This window comes from Macrobrachium rosenbergii, chromosome 8 (genome assembly GCF_040412425.1).
Source record: "Macrobrachium rosenbergii isolate ZJJX-2024 chromosome 8, ASM4041242v1, whole genome shotgun sequence".
NCBI classification, from domain to species: domain Eukaryota; kingdom Metazoa; phylum Arthropoda; class Malacostraca; order Decapoda; family Palaemonidae; genus Macrobrachium; species Macrobrachium rosenbergii.
The window spans coordinates 66695915-66711687 of NC_089748.1; the positions used below are offsets into that span (position 1 = coordinate 66695915).

General features: G+C 38.7%; 1 protein-coding gene across 14 annotated transcripts in view; it reads left to right on the top strand.

Moving 5' to 3' along the window:
• The first annotated feature begins 8950 nt into the window (after nucleotides 1–8950).
• The window catches only part of Hsf (Heat shock factor), a 207815-nt gene continuing 200992 nt past the window's right edge, over nucleotides 8951–15773 (top strand). For 4 of the 14 annotated variants that reach the window (XM_067107883.1, XM_067107889.1, XM_067107893.1 and 1 more), the window contains exon 1: nucleotides 8951–9727. In XM_067107883.1, the coding sequence (XP_066963984.1) occupies nucleotides 9626–9727 (102 nt within the window). In that variant the 5' untranslated portion in view covers nucleotides 8951–9625. The remainder of the gene's footprint in view (nucleotides 9728–15773) is intronic. The other 10 variants (XM_067107885.1, XM_067107890.1, XM_067107895.1 and 7 more) reach the window with 5 other exon arrangements.

A 15773-nucleotide genomic window follows, 5' to 3' on the forward strand; every position in this document is an offset into this window, starting at 1 on the left:
TAGAGCACTTTCTAATACAAGTGCCAGGTAAATAGTACATGATGACTTATTGTATTTCGTTGGATCAGATAGAAAGTAGCCTAAGGATGCTTTGTATTGGTGTAAGCTTTTTGTGCCATGAAATTCTAAATCAATACCAAGGTTACAAAATGTATTTTCGATATGGTAGCTTCCATTAGTACAGACAACTGACAGAGAGAAAAACACACCACACACATATATATGTGTGTGTGTGTATTATGTCATATAACACACACACATATACAGTATATATATATATATATATATATATATATATATATATATATATATATATATATATATATATATACTGTATATATATACATATATTTATATTTATATATACAATTCTGGAAATTTTGCTACCGCTTACGGTTCGAACTTTCGTTTGAGCAGCAAATCAAACTTTAAAACTAAAATCGAGGTTTCTTACTGCCAGTACACGTAAGTTTTCTCTTCGGTTTTGTAACGAGCAGAGTTTTATTTGAGTTTCCGTTGTTTTATGAATCCCATATCATATTCGTATTTTCATTTCTGTATATCTCAGATATCAGATGCAGGTCCCTCTTAGAGAGAAACAAGGAACACGTGGTGCAAAACCATCGCGAACAAATTGTCAGAAAAACTCGGTATAGATCTCGCATCAAATAAAGTAAAACCATGCGTTACGAAACTTGATTATGTGCCTTCACAAAAAGCTTCGGATTCCTCTTCTTCTTTTTCTATGAACTTAGAGATGTCATCGAGACAATTTGTATCCTACAGTTCTCTAACCTGTTTTTATTTATTTATTTATTTATTCGTATAGAGGCTATTGTCAACAGAATTACCCCTTGCCTCCAAGACCACTCTTGGCGAGGGAAACCGGCCTTCGATATGACTTTTGCAGATAACTGTTCTTTGTTCATTATGAAATACGTGACTCGTCAGCTTCTATGTACGGATTGTAATTTCTTTCAACAGATTTCTAAAGACACGCGGAAATATCACAATTACTGTCTATAAACTTCAGATTGTATTGGTTGTTAAAATTACTTCTGAATGTATCACTAGAGCGAATTATTTGACGTCAAACTAGGAACGTTGATGTAAGGGTACTTAGCGAATTCGAGCAAAGGGATGAGGGAAATAAGACAAGAGGTCGAGAATTAGCAATCAAGAGAGGTGTAAGCTATTATCAGGCAGCTTTGTAAGTTCATAGCGTGTTTGAGTGGTGTGTGTGTGTGTGTGTGTGTATGTGGGTTCTTTTTTAGTTGCCTAATCCCGCGCAAGGATGAGTTCATTCAGACTTTCTGCTAGGGATGGTACACCCGGAAAATGAGTGTTTTTCAAATCCCATCTCTGCAAAAACGTTAAATCATGTGGTTGGTGGCTTCAGATTACCAGATAGTGTGACATTTCTGTATTAGATGATGCTAGTCGAGAGACGTTGACAGATCATAATTGGTCTAAGGAATTTTGGCGTTCATAACATTCAAGAAAATGGAAAACGAATTCTCAACCGCTGGATGCAGTCTCCATTATTTTCTGATATGTTTGACTCATAAAATGCCCTTTGCCCTCTTACCTGATTAAACCACTTCTGATCCGAGAGTCATCCAGTGCGAAGGTGATAACCGCGCCAAATCATCAAGCAGAGAAATTAACATAGAGCAAAAAAAAAAAAAAAAACCTATTAAACAAGACTCCCCTTTTCAAAGGACTAAAAAGAATTGTCAGAAGCACTCTGAGGCAAATTAAGACATTCACAGCTGTCGATCTGTGAATGCTAATTTGGTGTGAATGATTTGATTTCATGAAATTTAGACTGCCAAGCCACCAACCACTGAAGGGGCACTTGCGGCCATCCAGTGCTTAAGACCGTGAAAAGAGGGAGTTGGAGCGGTTGGACAGCAGGACGAAGAGATCCAGAAAACCAAGAAGATGAAGTACAAGGATCTAAATGTAAAACTGGGAGAAAACCCCACTGTTGTGCTAAGAAGTAATCCCCGTGCGGGGGTAGCGCTGTCAGTGCACCTCACGCGGTGCACTGTAGGCATTACTTAGGGGTATTTGCAGCTTCCCTTCGGCCCCTAGCTGCATCCTCTTTCATTCCTTTTACTGTACCTGCTTCTCCTAACAATTATTTCACAGTGCAACTGCGAGGTTTTCCTCCTGTTACACCTTTCAACCTTTCTTTACTGTCAATTTCCCTTTCAGCGCCGAATGAGCTCATAGGTTCCAGTGCTTGGCCTCTGGCCTGAATTCTATATTCTACTCTACTAGGAAGTGACACTGTGGATGAGAGGCTGACAGAAAGACTGAAGAAAGGAAACAGGAATGGAGGTAAAGTAAAAGGCTAAGAAGCAAGTGCAGCTAGGGTACGAGGGGACGTCGCAAACACCCTTTAGTAATGCCTACAGTACACCACGTGAGATGTGCTGACGGCATTGCCTCTCTACGTGCATAGAAATTTGGAGTTTGTGTTTCTCAGTCTCTACGAAACCTTTCACTCATATTGTTTGTAATAACAAATTTCAGAATATTTTCGTTAATTACTACTTAAGAATTTCAGGATATACTTTTATCGGCTTAAACCTTCCGTTTTAGCCGGCAATAATTTAGGTTAATCAACATTTCTGGACATAGGGTTTTCTTATCGTGCTTGCCAGCTAAAAGTAAATCATTCATTTATAGACTCACAAGTATGCTGACGTTATATATATATATATATATATATATATATATATATATATATATATATATATATATATATATATATATATATATATATGTGTGTGTGTGTGTGTGTGTATCTATCTATCTATCTATGTATAACTGAATCACGAAAATATGGAACGTGATGAATATATAAATAAAGATAAAATCCACGAAGGAAGAGAAACAATGGAGTGCTGCAAGGCCTTTCGACTTATAGTCCTTTAGTTGGCAGACTATCTATAAGTCGAAAGGCCTTGCAGCACTCCATTGTTTCTCTTCCTTCTGAATTTTGTCTTTATATATATATATATATTATTATATATATATATATATATATATATATATATATATATATATATATATATATATATATATATATATATATAATATATATATATATATATATATATATATATATATATATATATATATATATATATATATATATATACATACACATACACTGTAGTTCCTCATTGGACGGGTTGGTATCATTCTCGACTAGCACTCTGCTGGGCCCCCGTTCGATTCTCCGACCAGCCAATGAAGAATTAGAGAAATTTATTTCTGGTGATAGAAATTCATTTCCCGTTATAAAGTGGTTCGGATTCCACAATAAGCTATAGGTCCCGTTGCTAGGTAACCAATTGGTTCTTAGCCACATAAAGTAAATCTAATCCTTCGGGCCAGCCCTAGGAGAGCTGTTAATCAGCTCAGCGGTCTGGTTAAACTAAGGTATACTTAACTTTATATATATACTGTTTATGGTGTTCCATTGTTTGTCTTCTTTTTCAACAGGATTTACTGAAGGTTTACTGCTGTTGCACTGTACTTGTGTATCTACAGACAGAAAGATTCTAATTTCTATAGGATCAGCAGCCCTTGTAGACGAATCCACTGACAGAATAACGTTATAACGAACCAGATTTGCTGAACAGCAGCAGCAATATGCAGTAAATGTACCCAGCTGTCGAACTTCTCAGTTGCAGAGGTCCTTTATTCCTCACACAGTTGGACTGTGGAACAGTCTCCCTGAGGATGTTGTGCAACTGGAACCGCATAAGTTCAAGCGAAGATGCATCGCATACACAATTCCCCTTGTATTTTAATAATTTGCTTAAATCTTATCTATTCATCTATTAATTTGTTAATTTATTTTTATTGTAATAACTGTTCTCTGCTGTCTTTATTTCCTATTACCTTCTGTTGTTTCTTTCAAATAAGCACCATATCATTTGGAAGCCTGAATTTCTAGTCAAAGGCCTCTATGGGGGGCTTGTTCCTTATGAATATGGTTCATCTCCTTAATAATAATAATAATAATAATAATAATAATAATAATAATAATAATAATAATAATAATAATAATAATAATAATAATAATAATGAACACATTACGCATTAACATTATGGTCTGCATTCAAAGGTAGTTATTGGCTCTCAGCTTCCCTTCCTTCCAGTTGAGCTTTGCTTATTTGAAGTACTGGATTTGGAGTATGTGTGTAGCTGCTGAGGCTTCCCGGTTGCCATTTCATGTTCCAGCGGGAAGTAACACAACAACAAGTGATGTTCGACTTGAGCAGTGCCATTGACTCTCCATCATGGGTTTCCAAAGTCTTTGGTTTGTGGTCCCTGTGCTGTGGGCACAGCCAAGCTCTGTTTCTTCATTTGCGAATTGATTTATTTGCTAAGAATATATATACAGTTTTTCTTTCTCTATAGTTTTTCTTTATCAGTTACATACAAATAAAATCTCAAACCCAGTTGCGGGCACACTACACTAGGTGCAGAGCCTTATTCCCTTGTTTTTTACAATTTTAATCGTCTTAGTTTTACTTTATTTTATAGTACTTCAAGATGTTTATTTTAATTCTTGTCCATTACCCTTTTCTACAACAATAACCCCTAAAATTAGATATGTTTCTAAATTAGATATTACAAAATATTTCCACCTTGTAGAATTGTATTCAGTCCTACTCATTTCTTCTTGTTTTTCGTCATAAGTACCCAACTCCTCTTCCTTTCACTTCTGTTTTGCAAGACTGGGGGGTGAGAATATGCCGCTGTTCCTAGTGCCTGTAGCTGCCTTCCCGCAAGTCTCATTTCGTTCTCATCCGCCTGCCTGCTGGTGACCATAGAACCAATTCTCAAAATCCGCATAACACCAGTTTGTCTTATCATTTGTGTCTACCTTTTGAGAGTAAATCTTTTCTTTCTTTCCGATAAGGACGTGACGTGCAAGGATAAAAAAAAATGAATTCTCCAGTATCCTAAAGGTTTTTCATTGTCTTGGGTGCGATATCCTTTGCCTGAGTTTACATCAGGCACATTTTCCTTTTGCCCATTTCATTTTCCTTTAAGATTGTGTGTTAGACGGGCTACGCAGAGAGTAAAAGTTGCTTGATGAATTATCAGGAAAATGGCATCCATTCGACTTCATATCGTTCTTGGCCTATGCTTTCTTACTTAACGTTGCAAAGTGCGCAGGTTCGGCCGTGCCATTGGTTACCTCCCTTAAGGACACCTCGAAATTCTCTTGTTATTAATTCTGTTGATAGCGTATTGTTAGTATATATAAAGCGTGTGATCAATGAGGTCACTCATAAATTAAAATTCCGTTGTGCTTAGCGAAAATGATTAAAAACGTTAGAATTAACTGCAATTTCAAGACCAACTGGTCTTCTCCTCAAGTGATTACAGTATAATGCAATAAAAGAAGGAAAGTTACCTATGTTGAAAGAAGACATTCTTTAAACATTGTAACCATCTTTGGTCATTAATAATTTGCCAATCTAGAAACACAGTTGTTAATCATTCAACGACCTGACTATCTTGTCAAGGTTGGCTGCTTGAATTACATGATAGGATAACAAGCTATTAAGCTTGTAGTTTCCATCATTTAGATTAAAATTAGGAACTACCCTACTGAGGGCAGCTTCAACCATTTTCCTTTTCTGTGCATTAGTTGTTGTAAATAATAAGCTACGCTCGTGCCAGTCAACACTGTGGTAACTTGATAATATGTACATGAATAAAGCGTTATTCACATCTCCCCTGCGTATTGCATATCTGTGTTCCCTCAGTTGCTGATCAACAGGTCTTCCTGATTCCCAAATATATACATTTTTACAATCTCCTTTATTATTTTCATCCCCAGCATCACTATAATTGCTCAGACTTTCACCTATAGCTGATTTTAATTTATTCTTACAGCTTATGAGTGCGTACCATATTTATTGAGGTCATTTACTTTTCCGGCAACCAGTTCTGCAAGATATTTCAGCCACAGTGGGCACAACGTATGTGGTATTTGTTGACACCTCTGACTGTTATGCCATAACAACGGACATCTCAGTACATCGTTACATTCCTAGTTCAGTCATGAAAAAGAACTCATGCCAACTGAGGATCCATAGAGCGCGGCTCACCATCCCTTCCAGAAATTTAACCAGGCTCTGAAACTCATTTGAGTTTGTTTCCTTCTAAGAGAAATTAGTGATCACTCTTGGTTTGCCGGTTCATGTAGACTGGAAAACTCCCCTGAGTTAGATTTCAAAATATCATCATGAAGCAGAGTTTATAAATACTCCGAAATATATTACAATCATTTGAAAACTAAAATCCAAGAAATAGCGGATCTTTCCTAGATAGTGACCCCCTAGGGTTTTAACCCGGTATGTATCCACCTTTGCGGCGTGTTTAGTGCAAGCCCGTTGGGGATTACAGCAAAAACATAATCAAAAGACTGTAAATATCATAAAGATAACGACCCCCCAAGAAAAATTAGTCCTAGATAACGACCCCCGAAAACCCTTAGGGGTCACTCACGATCTGGGAAAGATCCGAAATAACTCAATCTAATCTTTTGTGGAAACGTTTCTATATTTAATATCCGTATTCCTGAGCTCCTTTTCACAAAAATATGCTTTATCCTCAAACAACATAAAGAAAATATCCGGGGTTTCATTGGTACTTTCTTCAAAAGTTGAATGGAAATGGTTCAGAACGTTGCCTGAAAAGAAACTTTATATTAACCGAGAAGAGCTGTCAGTCAACGAGCAGATTATTATTATTATTATTATTATTATTATTATTATTATTATTATTCGTAGTTTTCTTTTCGGTTTGTTAATATCTAAGACAATATTTTAATTAATATACTGAAGTTAGAAGAAATTTAACCAAAACACATGGTAATGAAATTGCATTCCTTGTTGTATTCAGTAACTAATTTTTGTTTATTCCTTGTAGTTTTAACTATAATGCCAGTGTTGAACAGGATTTTAATGCCCAGTAAACATTTATATACCACTGCTTATTTTCATAGAGTGCCTCTACCTTTGGAATGTTTATAACCCAAGAGGAATAAAAATAATTAAGCAAGAACCTTATTCCTGCACATTTTGATATATATATATATATATATATATATGCGTGTGTGTGTAAACATATATACATGCGCTTGTGTGTATGTGTGCACGTGTGTGTACTGTATGTGTGTGTTTTATGGTTGCGTGGCTACGGGCCACATCACAGTTGCCAAGTATTGTCTCATATCGCAGGACATTTGCAAGAAAAGTTGCCGGATTCGAGGGTTATATGTGCAAATGTGTCGGTTTGCTTTACGTAGATTAATATATAGACGCAACATGCGTCGTAACAATAACGACACCCTAATTTAAGTAATAAATTATCAATTATGCTAAGTCATTCTCGAATCTTCTTCCAGCTGCTCGAAACTTTTCGAAGCTTTTGAAAACCTTTCGATAATTCATTTACTTTTGTATTTGCGTTATTCATATGACGAGAAAGGAGGTCTGATCGACATTGTAAATCTAAAATCTACGGGTGAAACGCAGTACACATGCAAGTAGGGAATTGCATCATCACCCAGAGAAATGGGCTACGTCATTTCGAAGCTTCGAGATCATTCTAGAACATTGCGTTACTTTCTCGTAAGTTCGTGATCAGAAGATACGTTTGACGACTACTCTAACTTAATAAGCGATGGAGAATAAAGGTTCGCATGACTCATATTTCAATGACAGGCGGAAAGCTGAAAACTAGCAGAAACAGGCTTACAAATAAGCTACTATAAATTATTGTATCTAATAGTTATCCATAGTATATTAGACTCCTACCGTAAAAGAAAACGGCAGCTTTTACATCGGAGAGTTTAACAATAATTTGCAGCGCTCACACTAGCAGATGGTGTTTGTATGATATATATATATATATATATATATATATATATATATATATATATATATATATATATATATATATATATATATATACATACACACATACATATATATATTATAAATATATTATATATATAAATAATTTGCAGCGCTTACACTAGCAGATGTAGGTTGTATGATATATATATATATATATATATATATATATATATATATATATATATATATATATATATATATATATTCTATCACTCTACTGCGTGACTAATTATATTCACAAATATCAAGCTACAAATAGGCCTACAGTTTACACCCATTTCACTACCTTAGGAATAACCTACACCCAATGGGAACTATGGCTGATAAATGGTTTGCCTGCCTAGATTCGAACCATAGTTTGTTTAAAATTGACTGACAGTGACTTAGACCATCCGGCCACTGAGGATTGGGTTTTACGTACTAAATACTATATATATATATATATATATATATATATATATATATATATATATATATATATATATATATATATATATATATATATATATATAGCGCAAGTGTTGTGTGAAGGTCCTCTCTGTTTTCTCTATTAACTAGTCCACAAAGCAAAATCAAATTTGAAAAACACCTCTGAAAATTGCCTGTGCGTCACTTAAAACGCTAGAAAAAACATTCAATGAGGTCAGTATTCGCTAACGTACAAATGAATGTTGTCTTTCGATAAAACGAAGCTGCAACCAAATGATCTGGTAGAGCGCATCCTAAACTATGACCATGTATTCTACCGTATGGCCTAATTTAAAATGAACAATATGAAACGTAACATAATTTTCGACTTTTGTACTGTTATTTACGTTTCTCGTATTATGAAATGTGGTAATTAGCCTATAAAATATTCTGCAGAACCGGTAAGCGCTCGTAAATGGAGTTAATCCAGCTTCACCACTTGCTAGAATAGCAATCATTTTAACATTTCAGACAATCGGAGAGAAAGCTAACAGTCATTTGTTATTTTGGGTATTTCCATTTTAAAACGTTAAACAAGCTCGACAAGGATGAAAGTCAAACCGACGATTTTCACCGGAAGTTGTGAGCCTCGAAAGCGATAACAGAAAGACTACGAGTAGTTGTCAAGTTTTTATAGTGCTTGGAATTTCTGGCTCGTTTTAGTAGAAAACGAAAATGAAATTTACATTGCCTGTTGTGCATGAAGATCACCAGAAGACGTGATTGATTACGGCCTAAGTTTTGCTAATTAGAACCTATGACATTAACTCGTTTCTTTTCTCTGTATTTAATGTAACTTTCTGGTATAGTTAAAACATGAAAACGACATGTAGTCTACCTTTATGACTTCCCGCCTGCAGTAAAGTCCCGGAAAAGGTGTTGTATCTACGAAGGAAAATGTTAGCTTATTGGTGAAATCCATTCTAAGTTTTTTGTCGTAATCCATGCAACAGCATCAGCTCGTCTTACAAACCAACCTACAAGTATTTCATTGATGCCAGGCGACTAAATACCATCCCCAAAATATACAATTTGTGAATGACGCAAGACTTTGTGCAGTGGTGCGCTTGCGCTTGTTGCTGTTGGGTGCTAGTTAGGACTCGAGTCTCGAAACGTGTGTAAACAAACGTAACTTGTTATTGTCAGTCAACTTCGGGTGTTGAGAAGTGTTTACTCTTTCGAGTGCCAGCATCATGCATGCGATTGAAGGCACCAGCAATGTCCCTGCTTTCCTGACGAAGCTTTGGAGGCTCGTGGATGATCGCCAGACCAATGATTTAATCTGCTGGACAGAGGTAAGCGCGATATTGGCCTAGGCCTCGCGGGCTGCCTTTGGTCTGGCCCGTAGGCCTATGGACTAGTTTACGGAAAGCTCTCAGTCGTAGGCTACGGCGTCTTTGACGAAAACATAATTATGACAGCTTGGCGAAATAAAACTTTGTGGGCATAGCCTAGTTTAATTTAGCCCCTTCACCCTGTGACCAGGAGATTTTGTTAGAATAGGCGAGGTCGAAATAGGTCTAGGCCTAGCTTTCGTAGAAAAAAAAAAAAGAGCGTTTTTGCCCGCGGAAATTTGCTTAAATCGTGATGGTTGGTGCCCTGAAGTATCAAGACCTGTTTAATTTTGTGTTTTGCCAATAATAACCCATCCTTGCCCCCCTACCCCCCAAAAAATTAGCCAAGTAGGCATACGGGTTTCCAGGCAAATCAGTACAAAATTGTTAAGGTTCAAAGTTAAATAGCCTATGGCAGGAAAGCCATATGTCAACACCATTATATCCCAACCTAACCTAACCTAACCTGGGGGGTAGGATCCTAACCTGACAACAGTAGGCTATGCTCCTTCTCTCTTGACCCTCAATCCTAAACTGACCCTGGTCATAGATAGCCTGTGTGGTTATGTGATTTTAAAGTATAAACTTGCAACTAGTCTGTGTCATCTAGCAAGAATATATGAAGATGGCCTAATTACAGTAAGAGAAATGTTTACAGTTATTTGTTATGGCCTGACCAAGGTAGTATGCAGAGTAGGTCCTAGGGAGACCGGGCAGGTGTTGGTAATTTTGGTGATTGTGTTAAGTGTGGTGAAACTTTACTCTAGTTGCGCAGCCTGATTCCTTCCGGTTGCCGACTGGGACAGGTTACTGCCTGTTTGGGCGGGCCCTGGGGGTGCAGAGCCCCCCCCCCCCTTCCCGGCCGGGTCAGGGCACATCGCTCTAAGTTAGGTTAGGTAGGTAAGATCTATTTGGGTCAGGATCCGCCAGTATGGGAAAGGTGCCTATTTATGGATGAGGAACCTGTCCCGGTCAACGACTGGCAGGAATCAGGCTGCGCAACTAAAGTAAAGTTTTACTTTAATTTTAATGTGGGGGGGGATGAAGCCCAGGTCAGGACACAGCCCCTAAGTCGGGTTAGGAAGGTAAGTTCTGGTTAGGACAGGGCACAGTGTTCTAGGAAAGTTTTGGTTAGGTTGTAGCTAATGCCATACCATGTGTCCCGACGGCAATGTACTCGTGCTGATATATTTCCGATATTCAGTGTTACTTGGGGGGCCGCCCATTTGGGGCAAAGGTTAGGAAGGTAAGGTCTGGTTAAGTCAGGACATAGCATTCAAGGAAAGGTTAGGTTTGGCCTGTTTTCATGGTCGGATGTCTCACGCCTACCGCACTCTACTCTGCTTCTGCTCCTTTAACCATAAAACCTTGAAGCCACAACATGCTTGTGGGCAAAAGCTTGTGACAGGGTGTAGTAAACAAGTAGGCCAGTCTAGTTTAGCCTAAGCCAAGCCTGTTGAAAGTAACCAACTTATGCTAATTTCTCAAATCATATTTATGGCATATGTTTACTCTAATTTTCTGACTTTACACCTCATCCTGTCGATGGCAAACAGGCCAACCTCATTCAGTGATATGCCAGTTAACATATAAAGCTATTTTTAAATTCTTAAATGTAGCTTTTCTGTTACAGTTTCCAAAGAAATCGATAATTTTCAGTTCTGTTAGGTTTCAGACTTGGTTTATCCCAGCTTTGATGTGATTGTAAATAATTCATATAGAATTATTTTTATAGTCTAAAAACAGTAGGATATCTTATTGGTGTTCAAAATAAATGACTTTGAGCATCATTAGTGAAGACACAAAAACAGCATTTAGACAAGGGAAGCTGAAATGGATGGATAATTCTTTTATCTTCTCACCATTCACTTTTCCAAATGTTTGTATAGTAAGCTAGAATAATGGGAACACAGTTGTGTAGGATGACTTACAACACTAAAAATGAACCTCAGTCATGATTGCTTCAGTTTATTTTTTATGCTATTTCAGTTTTAAGGTATTATGGTAACCTAGCCTGTTTTAAATAGGCCAGGCTAACACTGTTTCTCTTAAAACTGGGAAATGTGGTTTTCCTGAGAAGTTGTGGTGGCATTCTGAAGTATTTAGTATTCATTTCTGATGTAATCAGTTAAACTCGTTAAACTCACGAGTTTAATTGATTTCTTAGCCAAGGCTCAAATTGGGATTATTGTTTAGGCAAGCCTACCCTGACTGGCCATCTCAAGTTTTGTGCAATTTCGACAGTTGGTGGTGGTGGAAACTGGTCTACTTATTTTTATTCCAACTAAGGAGATACTCCAGTGCAACCAGGGAATTTGGGGTGGGGGTGAAGCTAAGGTGAATGTAATACAGTGTCAAAATATTAAGTTTTGTGCATTTTGGACAGTTGGTGGTGGTGGAAACTGGTCTACTTATTTCTGTTCCAACTAAGGAGATACTCCAATGGCAACCAGGGAATTTGGGGTGGGGGTGAAGCTAAGGTGAATGTAATATTGTCCAATATTAAGAAATGCATAAATCTGCAGGTAAGTAGTCAGAAAAAATATATACAGGTATACATATACTGGTATACACCCTAATGTAACCCAGTAGGCCTATGTGGTCAACTCCTCACACAACCAAACCGAACTTTAAAGTTTAACACTGTTTTAGTCAAGTAGAATAAAGAGTTGCATGCTAGCCTAACCTAACCTAGTAAATTGGGTCCTGCATGACTTCAGGGGTTTGTGAATAGACCCCTTAAACTAACCTAACCCAAAGTACCATAAATTGTATTGCTGTAACTTGCCTATTGTTGATGTACTGGTCTTGTGCATGTAAGTATTTTATCAAAATACTATACAGGTGTCAAGAAAAGAGAACGATTTGCTCAGCACTAGAGACGGGCAGCTAACCAATTAATATGAGGCTTTAGCTGTTGCTGCTAGTTTAATTACTCCTATGTGAGTATTTCTCCCATTCCTGTTTTGGGTCTGCCAGTCTACCAATGCCTGCTTGGGCTGTAGGCCAGGTCCATGTGATGGATTGGCCCATTTACCAGTGTTGAAAGGTGGTTTGCTGTGGCCATTGCCAATCCCTGTGACATTTCTGCACTTGTTGGCCTGTGCTTGCCCTCTTTCATGCAGTGGTGAATGGTCTACTTGTGTCTAAGAAACTTTGCTTGTTTCTTGCATGTAGCTACATGTCATTGTATGCTACTTGTGCAGATTCTGCCTTGATGGTTTGCTACCTGTCCGATCTCTCCCCTGGTGGGAGGGACCTATACCCGTGTATCTTGCTTGCCAGCAACTACTCAGCTGTGGGAGATGGTCTTTCATTGAACATCTGCGGGAGTCCCTCTTTTACTGTGTTCCTTGGCCAATTAGCTTCAGCTGAGGAAGATTCTGCTGCTGTTGTTGCAGCTTCTTCCACTGCTAAGGAGGTTCACCCTTCTCAATTGGAAGGGCTTCCAGTCAGAGATGCACCTGCTCCTTTTTCCAGCATGCAGAATTGACTACTCTTCTTTCCCTGACCATTCTTCCTGCTTTATAGGAGAGTTAGACCTAGGTTAGGAGGGGAAGAAGCACAAGTGCTGTCCTTCCACAACTTCTTCCTTATGGTCAAGCTCATTCTCCTCTTCACCTTCCTTATGGTCAAGCTCATTCTCCTCTTCACCATCATACTGCAGAAGGAAGAAGGGGAAGTCCAAGAAATCCTAAAGGGTTTGAATGAGCACTCTTCCCAGTGTATGGGGACTGATAGTTAGTGAGGCTTGTCGTGGTCTGCTCTGTCTTGGATACGAGAACTCCTCCTGGCTCTTCCAAACATATTTCACCATAATCATGTCTGTTTTAGCATGCACTCTGCTTACACAGCTCAGCCCCAGTCTGCAGATTGTATCATGTCGAAGACTTGACAAGTGTAAGCTATTGATGCCAAACCTGATGTGAACGTAATGGAATGTTAGAAATCATTCACCATTGGCAACAAGATACTGTTAGTCTCAGAAGCAGTGGATGATCCAAAACCAGAAATGGTGAATGTGTTGGAAGCATCTGTGGAGTGAGGCTGTGAATGTCTTTAAAGACCTCCCAGGTGGGTATCAGCAGCAAGGTGCAGAGGATCATCGAACTGGCAAGACAAGTTGGTGGCGATGGAATGGGGGAAATGAATGATGATGAGGAGGTTGATCATTTTGAAGAGGTTGTCAAGTTGAGAAGTGAGGAATTGGAAGATCTACCGAAGTCATCTATGTCAGTAAAGTTGAACAACCAAAATGGACTTTTGAAAAAGTTAAATGAAGCATTTAACATGATTCACAAGGCTAAAGATAAAATATAAAATTAAAATCCTTCTATGCAGCAACATCAAAGCAACCTCACTCACACCTGAAGCAATGGTAACATTAAAGCAGGTACAGTATATGATGACTCCAAAGGCAAAGGAAGCAACTACCAATTATATTGATTTTCCAAAAATAAGGAGAAGAAAAAAAATTGTCTATCACAGACAATCCTCAGCCTTCAACTTCATCTTCTCTTGCTGTAAACTATCAGTGTCCTGGCCATCCACAGTACTGTATATTGCAGTCAAACACTCAGTGGTGCAGGTCATATTCTTGCCTCCCAACACATCCTAGGATTTTGGTATACTGGGAATCAGGTGTCATCCCAAGGCAGCAAAAAAAAAGCACCTAGGTACTTTATCCTGTCAGTCACCTTGGTTTTAGCTGGTTTCCTCATCCACCTGTCATATTTAGAAAGCTCGTTCCATATGAGCAACTCCCTTGGTGCCTACTTTAGTGAGAGAGACTTCCTTTGTGCCCATTTTATTGACAGCTGAAGTGGCACTGATCAGATGCAAGTGATCCTTCCTCCCACCTAACTCCATGAGTGGGGCAATTAAAGTGGATCTCGCATGATTGCTGGATGAGAGGAATCTTCTTACAGGAGCTCCAGTAACTCACCACCTCCTGAAATGTGTCTGTTCATAACAGCATTAGAGGGGGATTGAGGCATGCACCCAAGGGGTCTGTTTGTCTCATGTGCCCATCAACTTTTGGGGAAGGCAAGTACAGTGTTACGAGTCTTGCAAATCCAAGACTGTTTGATGAGCCATTTCATACTGTTATTGAGTGACATTTCCATGGTGATTTACATCAACGAGCAAGGGGGGAAAAGAATAGTTACCATTCAACCCTGCTAGTTGCTGAAGGAGATTCATGAGTGGATGGCCCACCATGCTGCCGAGCCATTAGCCAGATACTCTCCATGATGGAAGAAGGTTTGGGTAGACCAACTCAGCTAGCAGAGGTACAGTATATAGTAGAATAGTAGTAGTAGTAGTAGTAGTTGTTGTTGTTGTTTTTTTTTTTTTTTTTTTTTTTTTTTTTGCGGGAGGATGGTGGTTCGAGCTATCAGAACCACTGTAGATCAACCTGTTTACCACATGTTTAACAGGGAGCTATTGATGTTGTGTTCTCCAATGCCATTTACAAGGTTGGCCCAGGAGGACTCTGGCACATTCTGAACCCCTACAACTTCAACACCCCCAACTCTCTCACTGTCCTACCAGGTGGTCAGCTGTGTGTTGATCACTCCAGGGCTCAGACACTGTGGTGGCTCCTTGTGAATCCCATGCTGAGTGGGTTTCCCCAGTGTGTTGGCTCTTGGCTGTCTCCCAGAGAGATTTCTAATTGCTCATTCTCCGTCCAGGGGAAGTGAATCGTCTACGTGTGAATGCAGAGAACTCTCTCCCCAGTTGGGACTTTCATCCTCATCTACCTTCATTGAACCAAGCTCCTCTCAATCACGATAGTGAAAGGCTAGCTGCTTGGAGTGAGAACTTCAGACTGGCTGACATAGGCCTAGATCTTTTGGTTGTGGCTGAGCTATCTATGCCAGTTAGGAGTTTTGATCGACCTTGCCTGCCCAAGACGTCACCTTCCAGCGAGGGCATGACTTGATTAGTACTGTGAGTGCTGGAATTGTTTTTGTGCTTAATAATTCCTGGGGTTGTGGCAAAACTC